We start from the raw sequence: 17,104 nt of genomic DNA, 5'->3' as shown, positions 1-17,104 counted from the left end.
TTTTTGCTTATGTGGTACTGAGGAATCGAACCCAGGGCCTCAGGCATGCAAGGCAAGCGCTCTACCACTGAGCCACCTTCCCAGCCCCAGAAATAGAATTTTTAAAGTATCAGTCCTTTGATAAAATATAAGGAGATAATAAACCAAATTAAGCAAACATGCCATTATATGAACATGTTATTACTTTATATGCAAATATAAATGAATAACTTAATTCATCAATTCTGTATTCTAGAGTCTGGTTTGTCCTCATAAAAGGAATTTCCCATGTTTTCACATTACTGTTAGGCAAGTCTGTTCATTTTATGACTGTAAATTTTATATTAGGAAGTAATGTATATGTCTATTAAAGTTATAAGACCAGAGTATGCTGGTGTACTAATTCTTCTTCTATTGAATTAAAATAATCAAAGTAGCAACTGGCAGAGAAAATTAGAATGTCATACATTCCTTAATATAAAAGCAATTTTACAACTTGTTACATAAATCATGATGTATCATTTCTCTCTATTCTCACAAATATGCAAAACTGCTATATTTAAGCAATTAAATTCAAATAAAATGAGAGTCATCAGTATGACATGTTTAGGAACACACAGAAATAAATATCTAGGAACAGAAAGCAAACACATTGGTTACTTTTTACTGTGGCTAAAATCCAAATAAAAATCCAAACAATGATTCAAGTTCTGCAAGGGGCAGAGGTTTGTAATGTATATTAATTGTACACGGTGGAATAGATGAGTAGTTGTTTCAGACTTGCATGCAATGCACTTTGATTATTTCCATCCTACTATTAATTCTTCTGTCCTCCTCATTGAATGCCCTCCTTGGTGAAGAAAAATTCAGATGGTAAAGTGTCTAAAGAACTGTTTTCATTAAGCATACCCAAAATTGTGTCTACATAAATCAGAAAATATGCTTCCATTATATCAGAATACTATGGTATAAACATAGCATGCCCATAACATGAATCAAGAATAAGAGAGATTGGGTTATTTTTTATTTTTCCTCCAAACATTTTATATTACTATATCTCTTTTTATCATTCAAATCTAATAGGAAATATTTTGATTCACATTTTGGAGACCAAGAGAATTCAGTCATAATTTTCTTCATACATAAGAACCAATAGTATGAAACAATGTCACTTATTTTCTCTTGCAACATCTTCATCAAAAGACAATATTACTCCCTTCCTTGCCCAGTTTTTCCTTTCTACCTTACAGAAACATTGAAATATTGAAACAAAACAAACAAAAGAGAAAAAATGTTCAGTACATATATATAATCAATAAGTTTAATCTATTCATCAATTTATGCTGATGCAATGGTTTTCAAACTTTCATCACAAGTGAATCAATCCCTAATCAACTTGCTTCCACTTTTCTTTTCAGATTCAATGTATGCTAGCTTATTTTTGCACACATTATTTTTTCCTTTGGTTTGGTCACGAGGCTTAAACTCTAGGCCTGGGCTCTGTCCCTCAGCTCTTCAGCTCAAGGTGAGCACTCTACCAATTGAGCCACAGCACCACTTCTGGTTTTCTAGTGGTTTATTGAGATAAAAGTCTCACAGAGTTTTCCTGCCTGGGCTTTGAATCACGATCCTCAGATCTCAGCCTCCTGATTACTTAGGATTACAGGTGTGAGCCACTCGTGCCCAGCATTACCCACATTTTTATAGACCAGTCATGTGTTGCTTAACCACAGAGATATGAGAAATAAATAATTTTCTCATAGAGTTCATACATGCAAAAATGAAAGATAAGGACCCATTACTTGAAACAGCATTGAGGGATATTGCAACCAAAATATATGAAGTTAACTTCTGTAATAACATGGCATACTCTTTTACAGTAAATTTTATATTTACTGCATAGACATAGCTCTATAATATTGAAAGGAAGTATATTTTGGGAAGTATGCATAAACTACTATAATAATTCATGCAACATTAATATAATCATTTGCTACCATTATCAAGCATTAGGTACTGACAGATTTGTGTATACCGTGACATGCAGGGCAAAGTTTGCTTATCCCAGTGTGACCACTAATATGTAAGCAATGGATTGCTTTGCGATGCTACAACAGCTACATCACCAGGTAACGGGAATGTTCCAGCTCCATTATAAACACAAGAATCCACCATGCTCAGTGCAATAAACTGCTGACTATGATGTCATTAGGCAGCACATAGCTATCTTTACTTGCGTATTTCCCTTTTCTGTGAGTCATTCTCAGTCCCTTTTCCCTGGCATATTCTCATCTTTAAGATCCTATCTTCAACACAAGTTTGTGCCTGATATTCATATCTACCCTACAGTCTGATAAAAAGGTAACATGAACTAAGCATTTTTCTGCATTGCATCATTGAATGTTACTTTAAAGTTTTCTTGATTTTAGGTTCTTTTTTTTCTTTGTGTGCATGTGGGGGGGGTTGTGCTCACACATATGCATGTGTGCTTCAGTCCTGGGTTAAGCTGGCACTCTACCACTTGAGCCACAGCACCACTCTTGGCTTTTTTTGAGTAATTTATTGGAGAGAAGATTTCATGGAGTTTTTCTGCCCTGGCTGCCCTCAAATCATGATCCTCAGATCTCAGGTTCCTGAGTAGCTAGGATTATAGCAATAAGCCATCAACACCCATCTTTAGGTACTTGGATGAACACATTATTAATGGTTGGAATTCAAGAGTTATTTTCTGTTCTCTACTTTCTAGATCTGCAGTATAGATAATTTACTTGAGATATTTTTGCTTTGCATATATGATACTTTTGTTTGCATATGGGCAAATAAAATTGTTAATACTTAGCTCATTATGTTATTCTTTTATTTTTTATTACCATTACTATTATTGTTATTATTATTAGTCAGTTTTAGGGCTTGAACTCATGTTCTGTTTGCTGTCCCGGAGCTTTATTGCTCAAGGCTAGCGCTCCAGCACTTTACACCACAGTGCCACTTCTGGTTTTCTCATGGTTAATTGGAGATGAGAGTCTCATGGTCTTTCCTGTCTAGGCTGGCTTAAAACCATGATCCTCAGATCTCAGCTTCGTAAGCTGTAGATTATAGGTGTGAGCCACCGGCCCCCAGCCCCATTGTTATTCTTTAGTACAACTTAAAAGAATAGTAAAAAGTTAATTAAATAACTAACACATGTAATTCATTTGTGGTTCATCTCCTACGCATTCCTCCTGTTTATGGCTTCCTGTGTTCGCTGAATAAGTGCTCTGATATGTGGTTGGTTGACTATATAATTTTAGGGGTGTTTATATTGCCTGTGTTTTGCAGCTGGATTTGGTATTCACAGTGCCTCCCAGATGGGTGTCTACCTCAATTTAATTATCATCCAGCTTATCCTCCCTTCCAACCTCATTTATGAAAATGTTAAATAAGACCAGCCATAATACCTATGTTCCTGAAGCACTCTCTTCACTCCCTATTTTTGCTTGATGCCTTGTCATTTATCACTAAATCCCTTTAGCCAATTTAAGTCCCAGGAAGTATGTTCATATTGAATCCAGTTTGAGCTAAATTTTAATTAAGATTTCCTGAGACATTTTAAATGATTTACTCTAATCAAATTGATATTTCCTATGACATCAACCCTCCAGTGTGATCCACAAACAAAAAGATGAAGAATTTTTCTGACATGAATAATTCTTGATAAGTGTACATCATTTCAACTCTTTCCATAAATAGTTCTCTTTTCTTTTGCTTTTAGGTCCTATGTCTGTCATCTACATATAAATCCCAGACTTGTGTTATGAAATGTCTTCCTTTCTGGAAGCCACATCTGTCCACCTAAAAATATCCAAGCAAATTATTTAGCTTCATTATTGGCTGACAAATTTCCTTTGTCTTCTCAATTATTTCTATTACTGATATTCCTACATGCATTAGATTCTAAATGCAAAATATAATAAAAAGGCAGAAAGAGAATACACACCATGCATCACCTTTAGCAAGCAAGCTAGTGTGTATGAAAACTTTATTTGCACTTATTAGGGCCATTAAGCATAAACTTTTATAGGGCTATTAATTACTATGCATTTAAACTGAAATTTCTAGGCAAAGTCATGATTTATTGAATAGCAAGCACCAAAGAATTTGTCAGATTCTTGGAAGAAGCTGTACATGATAAACAAATGCTACTGAATAGATGTAAAATGGGCTGAAATACATAAGAAAATGTAATTATAAACTGGAAAATAACTGTACAGGTCAATTTATGCCCAAAACATGTTTTCTTTATTCAAAGGAAAACTTTCACCATGTGTGAAATAAGCCATTTTCCCTCTGCATTCATCATTATGCTGTAGTGAAAACAGAAAATTCTGGGAATGTATGTAAAATGCACACCATTCATTACATTAGAATGCACATTAGTGAATGTATATGAGTCAGGAAGTCCAAGAGTCTTATTTTGCTTAACAAATTTGCTTCACTTCAATGTGACTTCTGGAATTGACAATAGTTACTCTCCTATCACACTCCATCATTCAAATATTTTCTATTAGACACCAATTGCTTGGAAAGGATTTTGAATATGTGTTTACCACCTCTATTCACATTTATTATTTTAGAGGCTTGAAATAGATTCTTTTCTCCACAAAACTTTTTCTTGGGCTGCACCTGCCATGATATTCTCTAATAAGAGAGGCACTTATTTGTAGTGTGCTAGGCCTTATCGGTCCATTGTAAGGCAATTTGCCCCACATAATACAGAAAAGCATTATAAATGTAAGGCCTTAAGGCAAATAGATGGATAGGAGCAATAAACATAAGCCTTTTCTATTTTATTTATCCCCTTGGTTTTATGTATTTTTGTATCAAGGACAATATTACATTTCCTATAGGGCTATCAGATTGTTAGCGGTTTCCTCTTTTATATTATTAAATATAAACAGTCTTCAAGGTCCAACAACGTTTTTCCTTATGAGTCTCATGAGAAAAGGCAACACCTCAATTCTGTGATTTCTTAATTCAGGGAAGACAAAGGCATACCTGCCGAAAACTCTTAGCTTATGCTTTGTCTTTGAACATAAGCTTCTGGTTTTTTTTTAATGGAGAATGACAAAGTGGTGCAAAGTTGAATCCGAAGAGGATGTTTATGTTGCGATTTTCAATTCCAGCTCACTGCAGTCGACGCAGATGAAGGGTCAAATGGAGAGATCACGTATGAAATCCTGGCTGGGGCTAAGGGAGACTTCATCATCAATAAAACAACAGGGCTTATCAGCATCGCTCCTGGGGTGGAATTGATAGTCGGGAGTACTTACGCGCTGACGGTCCAAGCAGCGGATAATGCTCCTCCTGCAGAGAGAAGGTAATTTATATTAGATCCAATACTGTCTTTTCATTGCTCCCGTTTAACCCCATAATTAAATTTAAGAAACTCAGCCAGCATTCTTTTATCCTATAAACAACTAAATTAGATCCGAAAATCAGAGGGTGAATTCTCAGGAACTGGATATTGTTATTTGGTTAAATTTTGGGAATAGGAAAATAAGTCAAGATTAAGCCACAAAATAATTAACTCTGATTTCACAGCAGAGGCAGGTCTGTTCTGGTGCAAGAAATGGGTAATGTTAGAGGCATGTTTTCTATGTATTACTGAATGGCAATTGGCCAGAAAGTGAGACAAAGGCTATTTTCTTCAAACGAAGTCACAGGGGTGTGAGCAGCATGTCATATCTCAGGGTTTTGGAGACATCTCTCAGTTTACTAAGAATTGTTAAAATACATGTGTAATATCCACCCATGTATACATGCATATAAAGTACATATATCCTGCACATTTTCTATTCTCCAGTTGAAATGTATTAATTTATTGGGTTTTGACAGACTTTAGTACCCAATAAAATATAAATGAATATCTACTAGTCAGACTTGTGAGATTATTTTTTCCTTCACAATGCATCTAAGGGTTTATATGAATATTGGATAATTACCTCAAATCTTTGTTCAGAGTAATCTACTATTTCTTCATGTGAGTCTGTTTAAGAACTCCTCTTTTAATGTTTTATTAAGTGATACTCTTTCTTTTAGTGACAGTGGAGAAACACACATATTAATTATCACTCTAAACATGTGCAAATACATCACTATATTAAAATCCCATCAGACCCATAAAAGACTTTACATAATTATAAGACTTTTAGACTTTATGTAATTATAAGACTTTTATATAACAGCCAAGTTGCTTTTCTATAAGTAACAATTCACAATTCCAACTGCAATATTTGGAGACTTTATACAGTCTCTCCAGTTTTTTGTAATATCACACATTTAGATTTTTGGCAAGTTGACAAGTAAAGAATACCTATTATTTTGTCCTTGTTATTGTAAGTAAACGTGAATATATTTTCTCTATTTAAAAGCCATCATTGTTATTTTTTCTATTTTTATTAGTTTATAATAGTTGTAAAAGAGGTTTCATTGTGATATTTTCATAAATTAATTCAATACTCCTCCAACTCCCCGTGTTTCATGAAACAATTCAGCAGGCTTTGTTCTATTTTCACACATGTATAGATTACTTTGACTACATTCTGTGCATTCTCTGTTTGCAAATTATGTAATTCTTCTACTGATATGGTGACTCTAGGTCACTATTACTCTACATTTTCTATCACATAGTAAATGTAAACCCTTTTTGCCATTGGAAAACATCCTAGTTTGTACTGCAAGATATTGATACTGATTCATTTTCTCCATCTGCTATCTGCTTATCTCAATACAAAATATGAAACGGTTCCTCTCTTAATTCACAGTTATATTTATTGTATCAAATATTGCCTATGTATTTAGATTCATTTCTGGTCATTTATCATTATGAGACATAGTCAGGTGAGATATATTTTTCTCTCTGCAAAATGACTCTAGTGCCCTTGTACCAAATAACATGGGAAAGGCAAAGCAATGGAAATGACAATTGTGTGCAATACCACTATTGGAACAGGTTGACAGAAATGTCTTTTATCAAGCAAGTTATTGTCAATAGTGGGGAGATGTAATTATCAATAAATAAGAGATAAGTCATAAATGTTGAAATTTGATAAAATTGGCTAGTAGCCATCAAAAGCAATGGTAACAACTTTCATAATGTAGAAAATTTTCCATATTTCTTTGTGGGTTGACAACTTGTGTTTACAAACTTCAATAAGAATGACTTTCAAAATAAACGCAAGCCTGGCAATGGTGGCTCAGGCCTGTAATACTAGCTACTCAGGAGGCTGAGATCTGAGGATCAAAGCCAGCCTGGACAGGAAAGTCCATGAGACTGTTATCTCCAATTAACCACCAGAAAACCAGAAGACTGTGGTTCAACTGGTAGAGTTCTAGCCTTGAGCTGAAGAGCTGAGGGATAGTGCCCAGGTCCAGAGTTCAATCCCCACAACAAAGAAAGAAGGAAGGAAAGAAAAAAAGAGAAAAAGAAAGGAAGGAAGGAAGGAAGGAAGGAAGGAAGGAAGGAAGGAAGGGAGGGAGGAAGGAAGGAAGGGAGGAAGGAAGGAAGGGAGAAAGGTGATATAAAATAATGAGTCAGTGAGATTAGGAGTATTTTATAGCCACAATAGTGTGGTTTGTTTATAAAGGAGAGACAAAAAGTGCAAAATTAAAATATGTTCTAACATATATTAGGATATTATTTGAATTAATGGTACATGTAAATCATTTAACTTAATTCAGTTAAATTGAGCATATACTTATTTAATTCTGTTATGAATACTTAGGTATTCATGATTGCTTAGAAAATTTACCTTGGTTCTAATAAAGTTCTGACAAAAAGATTGATACATGATATAGTATCATTTTAGTATTCCTATTTTTTTCTCACAGAATCTAAGGCAGCTTTTAATTAACACATGATTAAATAGTTCTCTCTCCAGTTAAGTAATTGTTTTGCCTGTGAATATATAAATGTTATCATACATAACATTGCATCCTACACTTAACATTAAATGACTCAATAAATGAACAAATAGATAATAAACAAATGAATCGTCATGAATTAAAAAAAGCCCTAAAATATGCTGAAGAATAATTGAAGTGGTAACATTGACCAGGATGCATCATACTTACAAGCTGATTTGTTCAATTAAAATCCCTATATACAAGTACTTAAGAATAATTTAAAACACAACAACCACCACAACAAAAGTACTGTGCTTCTACAAATCTTCTTTTGCTGGGGAGGCAGTGGGTATATAAGATTAGTGGGATGGTATCTCCACATTCCTGTCATCAGCTGGCACCACAGTGGAATCCAGGCTTGTGATCAGAGATAATACAGTGCAGGAAGATTTGAGCCAACACTGTAATCAGAAATCCAAGTGAGGAAACAAGAGCCAAGCTTAGGAGACATGAGAAACCAAATCATTGTGGAAGTTTGAAAGGAATGAGGCATTTGATCATATCAATGAGCAGCTCTAAAACTAACACTTATTTTTCATGTATTTCCTTCTCCAGTATTGATTCTTCTTTTATTAATTCCTTCCTCTTTAATTGTATAGAACTTATAGTTTAGGGTTTATTACTGTGAATACACGGGTGTTCTGGGCCTGTTTTGAATGTAAATGCATCTGGCATACACTTCCCTCTTCCCTGTAATAACCCTTGAAAGATTTTTGTTGTTATTGCTCATTTGTTTGCTGGTTTATCTGTTGTTTTTCTTGGCCTCTTATGATGGTTTGTAGTCTCTGCTCCTATAGATTGTTGTGTTGTTGTGTTTCTAAAATATAGAATAGAACTTGTGAGCACAAACTCTAAATACAGCTTATATAGCATGCTATTTTTAAGAGACAAAGGGAAATAAAATCACAGTACCTGTAGTATTTTAAGCCTACAAGGAAAAACCATAGAAATGCCTATAACCTCTGCCATTCAAACAAAGTAGAAATGCAGAAATGAAGCAGATATATTGTAGCACATATTGACATATTTAATAGCAAACTGCAAGGCAGAGTTTACAGGCCTCTCAAAGCCATCAACACCCTCTCAATTATTATTACATATCACTATTACAATATTATTATTATTGATTATTATACTGGAGAAATTACATCATTTTTAAATTCAAATTAGACAAAATGTGCCTTTCCAACTCTGCTTTATCCATCTTTTTATTCTTATAATCATTGTTTCAACCTTTCATTCATGATATAAATTATTGAAAATTTTTATTTCATATTCTGAATCCAATATTTCAAATAATTTATAGATTCAATAAGGTAACATCCTTTGTTACAACCTGAGATATTTCTATATTTAAACCAACTGGGTAAGTTAAAATTTTCTATTTGTTCTTACAGATGAAGCAGATAGAACAGGTGGATTCTGAATTCAGCCACCTTGCTGTTTACCTTATCTTCTGTTGTTGATTAATTTTATAACTTTAATACAGTCACTTAATATTTAAAATGTTTTAATTTACTGTTTGTAAAACTAGTCAGTCCGGTTAGAAATTTTCAAGTGTCTTTAAAATTATAATATTTTCTGTTATATATGCAATGTCTTTTGTTCCACATTAATATTTATTATACAATGAGAAAAAGTGAATACTTTAGGATTCTCACTGATAGAAATGAAGATTTATCTACATCATACTGATGATATTACACAAATAAAATTTGGTTAGATAGATGCTCGGTTTTATGCATTTAAGACTCTATAAAATTTAAATATGAAATGCTCACATAAAGTATTTTTATGTACCTAGTCAGTGCCCTGTTTTATTATGTGCTTAAATAATGCTGTTGAATTACTACTATTTATAATAGCTTTATCATTTTATTGTTAATACTATTGATATTCAGTTTTAGGAATGTCATTTCTGACATTACTCAGATAGGGGGAACAGAAAAAATATGTTGTTCAAAATCAGCATCACTCAAGAATAATAATTTGTATTTAAATACATTTTAGAGAGCTGAAAGTGTTGAAGAACAGGCAAGACCTTGAAATCCCCTCTTTCCCAAGTAATGCTAACATTTGAGTGCAAGAGGTAAAAAGCGTGTAATTACCAATCGCAACCTTGACTTATTTGAAAAGAAGCAGAGGGAAAAAAAAAGTAAAAAAAGCTGTAAACCAAATTTCAGTGTTCATAATCTATGTCTCGTTTAAGTGCTTTTAAGAATATGAATGATTTATTAACTTTAATTAATTCTAGGAAAAAATTCATGTGACCAAAATACTAAATCTTGATGTGAGTTTTTTGTACTTGATAGGTGAGTGCTCTTACCATAGATCTATGTATACCTCTAGACCATATTGCCACTGGCTACTTTGGAGACAGGTTGTAGCTCCTTGCTAAACCATGTCCCTGGGCCAGATCCACCAATATTAGGCCTCCTGTGTAGCTAAGATTAAAGGTATGGGCCATTGCATCCATCTTTTTGATGAGAAGTGGTCTCTAGAACTCTTCTACCAAGGCCTGAAAAGAATCATTTTTTCTGAGTCATTATCTTCCCAATCTCAGTCTCTGATGTAAGTAGAACCAAACAAGGAAGCCACTGGTACCTGGGCAGACCATGGCTTTTATTTCAAGCATTTAATGACAAGAGTTTTATTCTACTTGAAGAAAAGTCTAATCCCAAGATAGAAATGATAACACATGATTTTAAACAGAAACATACACATACAATTTTGTGAAAATGATGTTGAGAGGAAATGGTGCTGTATTTGTGTAAAATATATATATGCATGTATATATATATATATATATATATATATATTAATCTCAGTATAGAGGATAGCCTGTAAAATAGCAAGTCTTGTTCATAGATTTGAGTTAGTGTCTCTTCTCTGTAAACCTCTGGCATCTTAGATCTTGAGCTTTCATTTTGTTAAGACAATTTCCCTGCTCAACAATATCAGCTGATTCATTATTCCCAATGATATTTTTTTTCTTATTATAATAGAGTTGCTTCATATTCTACAAGGAAAGATTTCCCATCATAGAAGGTGTAACTAAATCTAAATTTTTATTGTCATGTTTAAATCTTTAAAAGAGATGGAAACAATTTTATTTTGTCTGTATTTTCTGAGTATTATCTCATGATCTTGAATCTTGACATACATGCACATAAAGCTATTAATGTCAGCAATTGAATTAATGAAAGAGAATCCATAATATATTAATTTGTGCTGTTTTAATCCTTGCTCTCTCTGTTGATTTCCTGAGAAGAGAGACTGAAACACTGTTCCCATTACCAATGGTTACAGAACATATTTTTACTTTAAAAAATCATAACAAGTATTAAAAATAAAGTCAAAAATCAAGTCCAGATAATTTGTGAGCTCTTTATATAGTCATCCTTTACAATTTTATGATTAATTTAAGTAGGAAAAATAGATGCAGTAGGGTTTTTTATTCCCTTTTACTAGACTAATTTCATAAGCATTTTATTTTGGTGATGGTAATTTTTTATGTTTTATCCTTGCAGGTTTTTACTGTTTCCTATAAAATTGGCGAATGCTTTAGCCTACTAACCCAAGAAATGAATGAAGGATGCATTCAAACTTTAAGTGTGATACAGCCTTTTGATATTGTGTTCTCTTCTCATTCTCTGCAGGCACTCCATCTGCACAGTGTACATTGAAGTACTTCCTCCAAATAATCAAAGTCCTCCCCGCTTCCCACAGCTGATGTACAGCCTTGAAGTTAGTGAAGCCATGAGGATTGGTGCTGTTTTGTTAAATCTACAGGTAAGCTCCCTGGGATGTTCATGAGTGTGAAGGGGATATAAGGCGGGGACATCTGTGCTTTCTTATATTCTATTGAATAAAAATTCCAACTGGAAAGAAAAGCAAAATGAGAGGGATGGAGGGTTCCTACCATTCATTTATTCTATTGATTTCCACAATTGAAGAATTCATGTTTTGCTGTCAGGGATTAGCTGCAATCATTACAGGAGAGAATGAAGGGATTGGAAACATGCAGTGGAATATGTTTTTGCTTTGCAAATGAACAGTCAAGAGCTGACTATAATTTTCTGACTTGGATGTCTGTACACAGCTGGATTTATTTTTATTAGAGTTTTGGATAGAAAGAAAGAAAGAAACCTTCCACTCCAACTCTGATGTTAGGCATTCAGATTCATAGGTAGATATTACTTTAATTCTATAACTATGGGGAAGTTTTATAATGTTGTTCCTCAGCCTCCTCAGGAAGAGGCTTGGAATGACTTTCCTCTGGTAATTTGTTGCTTCCCCCTAATTTACTCGAGTTTGCTCTTGTTGATTATTTGCTCTTAGAACACATGGGAACAACATTTTTTCAAAAATATTACTAACAATAAAAAAACTGAAATTTGTGGTGATAGTGACTTATACTTGTAATCCTAGCTACTCAGGAGGTTGAGATCTGAGGACTAGTGTTCAAAATATGCCTAGGAAGAAAATACCATTGCCACTGTTACCTCCAATTAACCAACAAAAAGGAGACAGTGGAAGTGTGGCTCAGGGTATAGAGCACCAGCCATAACTGATGTGTATTCAAAAGTGAAAGATCCCCAAGTTCAAATTCCAATACTAGTGTGCATTTCTGCATGCATGCACACACACACACACACACACACACACACACATACACATACAACTCAAAGAGTTTGAAAGAACCCAGCCTTGTGCCAGTGGATCATGCCTGTGAGCCTAGCTACTCAAGAAGCTGAATTTTGAAGATCAAGAGTTTGAAGCCAGCTGGGACAAGAAAACTTGTAGGAATCTGATCTCCAATTAACTATTAAAGGAGCTGGAAGTAGAGCTGTGGCTCAAGTGATAGAGCTCTAGCCTTGAACGAAACAAAATAAAACAAAATTAAAAAAAAAAAACATGTCAGTACAGTGCCCAGGCCCTGAATTCAAGCTCCAGGATCAGCACAGGTACTTGTGTTCATGCGTGTGGGGGGGGGGGGCGCTTGCACACACAGAGGATTGACAGATGTCAATGACCAGATTAAATGTCAGAAATGATACTGTTTCTTCAGAAGGGAGAAAATAGGTTGATTCATCTGATGAAACAGAAAACAGAAAGAAATTAAAACAAAATAAACCTTTCATTTCTAAGGTCCAGGTCAACAAAATTATACATGGGTTATAAGTAAAATTTCCTTAACTATGTTTTCTTATGCAATTTAATTTTCTATGAGGTAAGACATATTACTTATAAGGTACCCTAGATTTTGTTTCAATAAATCTCAGAAAGATTTAGTAGCCTTATTATTGGAGAGCTACCTCTGCTCTAAAGATGAAGAGGCATTGGCCTTTTCTTGTCTCACATTTCTTGTGTACAAAAGTTGAAGAAAAAAAAGAACCAACACTCCACTTGGAATGGCATTTCTATTCACCCTTTGTGGTGCTGGCAGGAGTGAAAGAAAGGGCATCAATTGCAGTGCCAATCTCTATTAGAAGAATTAGAATGACACCTGAACAATGTTTTTCAAAGCCTGCAACCACCCACTTTTGTTCATGAACAACTTAGAAAGAATTTAAACTAGTGACCTAAAATTTGAAAAGCTTCCATCAAATTACCTTCCAAAGACTTTTTGTAGTCAGAGAACACATGAGAGACACGCTGGTTGCCCAGAGGCCCCTCTCCAGTGGTATTACCTACAGCCAAGGCAGTACTTGCTTTCGAGTGACCCAGAAATACATAGAAGAGAAGAAGCTGCCTTCAAAATTATCTGCTTTGATTGACATGGTTCTTTTCAGACAACAATTTTTGTTTTGTTCCTTATGTATGTTCCATTTATTTGATCCGCAAGTTACTTGAGGGTCTGTGATTTTTTTCCCTCTCTATTAATACAACCTTGTAGGCTCTGAAGTGATGGCATTCCATAGGAAAAAAAGGGTACCCTACCTCTGCTTTCTTGGGCCTCTTCTTTTGATGAGAACTAGTTTTGATTGTTTTAATTGCTTTCATCCAGGATTGGTCAGATCTTACTTAAAATTTTGACTGTATTTATTCTTGACTTAGCAGTAAAGCCTGTAAGAATGTTGTACAATGTTGTCAAATAGCACCAGAGAGCTAGCTATCAATGCCTTCTAAGTCTCTGCTTGACTTTGTTCAAAGTGTGCATAGGTATTCCACAGACATTAGTAACTGCCCCCCCCAAAAAACCCCAGCAACAACAACAAAAATTACTGTCTTCCACTTCTGATATGGTTGCTTAGCATTTGTCAACACATTTTAGACATTGAACTAATTTTTTTCCATTATGAAATCAATCAAGTATGGGAACTCTATAACAGGCTCTTCTTTCTTTGTGTCTTTGCATTTTTAGCTAAACACACAGACATACAAATGTACACATACTAAAGTTAAAGCAAGGCTATCAAATAAGATCATATGCTATAGTCAAATACATGTTACCCTTTTTGAACTTGTAAGAAAATTATTTCTTTTCAGATTGTCTGTATATGTGTATCATTGTCTTCATCAAAGCTACTAGCGTTGTCATCTTTTTTAGAGATAAAATTACCCTTAATCATCATCATCACCCTTATCATTCCCATAAAATAAAAATGGCTAATATTTAATAGGTACTTAATAATTGACTACTATTTAAAGTCTTACTTTAAAATTTACTATTTCAATAAGAAGAGCTTGAGAGATCACTTTTAAGCTGCACACCCATAAGTTATATCCCCCCTTCTGTTTTGTTGTTGTTGTTTAATGATTTCCATTTTCTTTCAAAATGATGAAACTTTTATCAAGGAAAATTTTCTAACAATAAATAATAGCATACATTCAAAATCAGTTGATTAGGCAGAGTTTGATGAATCAGAATTTTGAACACGTTTTTCTTAATTGTAGATTTTTTGTCTTTACTATATTATATCTTGATTATTTTTATGATTTTGTTATCAAGTTTTCACTTACCAATTGTAATAGGTTAACATGCTTAAAAATAGTTTTAGCCCATTATATACCCATTATATATATACTGCTCTTGTCTCTCACATTTTACTAGACTTTTGTTATTTTTATTGACATGTACTTATTTGTGAAACTGAGTGGCAGTGAAAGCCATTATACTTTATGTATGTCATTGTTGATTTATAAAGGAAATAAAAATAACTGTAGTACTAAATGACAAAGGGATTAAACAACTGTTTTTGTTGTTTTATAGGTTTACTTAAGTAATTTGTGAAAAAATCAGCATAAACAATAATATGTAGAATCTATATGTAGATCTCAAAGCCAATAGCATTGCTATCTCTCTTTTCATGTCTTTGTTCTTTGTCTTTTCCATGTGCTGGGATTTAATTCAGTGTGCAAGTTCTTGCTTAGGTTTCTTACTCATAGGTTTGGCTCTACCCCTGGAACCACACATGCAGCCTGGTTTTCAGCTGAGTAATTGAGGTCACCATCTCCCAGATTTTATTGATGAGGCTGGCTTCAAACTATGATCCTCCAGGTCTCAGCTTCCTCAGCTGGAAATACAGGCATAAGCCCCAGGAGACTCTGCTCTTGGAAAAAGTCAATTGAGATAACATGTAAAGGACATAGTGCTGATAAAGAAAAGAATTAGTTCACGTTAGTTATTTTAATTATCCTACAAGAGAAAAATAACATTTTTCTTATGTGAGTTAACACATAAGAGATGTGTGACTAAAGTTGAGGAAGACACTCTGGAAACTTGGAATACCACATAGGTAAATAAAATGTCAGAGTATACATGACAATAGGTATATTCCATAGATGATCCTTCATTACCTTTACTGGTTCCACTGAAGAAAAATGACCACTTATGATTTAGTAAATGATATCACATTCTAGAAACCAAGATATAGATGTCAAGGAAATCATTATTTTAACGAAATTATCAACCTAAAATTTTAATAGGACTTCAGTAATTACAGAGAGCCTTGAAGTTTCCCTAACTTCAATGACCCCATAAAAGGAGGGAAACAACTTTTCAGTGTCAGGCAGAAAACTTTTGCAGAGGTCAAATTCCAGGTACTCTCTTCATACATCTAATCCTAGAGTCTATGAGCTTGCCCTTGTCCAGCACTGCCTTTCTGAACCACTGATGTTTGTTAAATATCTTCAGCTTGCCTTGGAATTTCCAGCAATACTTTTAATAGCTGAAGCTAGCTAGATATTCTCTTTCTTTCTAAACTTAATTTTATTATTTTGGTTATGGTTTACCATTGCTTTTAAGACAGAAGGAAAATGTTACAGCAGCTGTCAATAAATATTTTACTAAGTCCATTGATTCTGGGAAGATTTAATTTAGCCACTATTTTGGAATTCTGGTTACATCGTACAGTGAATTGAGTGACTTTGCTAGTTTTCCTGGCTTCTTTCTGCTAGAAACTGCAATCTCAGGAAAAGTAGTTCAAAGACAAAAAACAGGAGAATGTAGAAAATAGCAAGTCAGACCAAAGTGTTAATGTTAGCATCTCTGGTAACTGGATACAAAAATAAACAAACCATTAATTACTTGAATATAAGGGTAGAAAATATTTCATCTGCTTCTCTATGTTTTCTTTTATCTTTATGTATTTTTCTTGTTTTCTAAATAATAATTTCAAATCCTTAGAATTTAACCTATGCTCCTCAGGGAATTACTATTCATAGTCCTGAAGAAAACTTCCTGCTGCCTTGATCTCCCTACAGAATCAATTCTTCGCCAGAACGGTTTTAATTAAAGGCAAGCTAACTTATAACAGGCTACTCTACATTCTCAGCTCTTTTTTGGAGGTGCTAATTGTATATTAACATCTAATATCCTGAGTTTTTTGTTCCACTTTTTTTTCTTTTTTAAATTTTTAAATTTTTTATTCTTTTTTTAATTGTGAAAATACTGTACAGAGGGGTTACAATTACATAGGCAAGGTAATGAGTACATTTCTTATCAAGCATTGTTACCTCCTCCTTTGTTTTCCCTTCCTATCCCTTCCCCTCCAATCCTACCCCTCTTGTGCCAAAGTTGTAAAGTTCATTTTCGACATAACATCTTGTGCATCTCATTGGTGCAATGGGTCCACCTGTATCCCTATTTAAACAATTTGCTTTTTCCCTTCCCTTCCACAAATTATACCAACATCAAATACAGTGAAAACAAGGTTTATACCATGGGGGAGGAACA

General features: G+C 34.0%; 1 protein-coding gene across 14 annotated transcripts in view; it reads left to right on the top strand.

Moving 5' to 3' along the window:
• The window catches only part of Pcdh15 (protocadherin-related 15), a 453,622-nt gene that overhangs the window by 262,523 nt on the left and 173,995 nt on the right, over positions 1-17,104 (top strand). For 13 of the 14 annotated variants that reach the window (XM_013017079.1, XM_013017081.1, XM_013017082.1 and 10 more), the window contains 2 exons: positions 5,142-5,335; positions 11,583-11,715. In XM_013017079.1, coding sequence (XP_012872533.1) covers positions 5,142-5,335; positions 11,583-11,715 — 327 coding nt within the window. The remainder of the gene's footprint in view (positions 1-5,141; positions 5,336-11,582; positions 11,716-17,104) is intronic. The other variant, XM_013017077.1, reaches the window with a different exon arrangement.

Source organism: Dipodomys ordii, unplaced genomic scaffold (assembly GCF_000151885.1).
Source record: "Dipodomys ordii isolate 6190 unplaced genomic scaffold, Dord_2.0 Scaffold34, whole genome shotgun sequence".
NCBI lineage: Eukaryota > Metazoa > Chordata > Mammalia > Rodentia > Heteromyidae > Dipodomys > Dipodomys ordii.
Note: the sequence above shows the minus strand (reverse complement) of the source record. Positions and strands in the feature narration are given on the sequence as shown.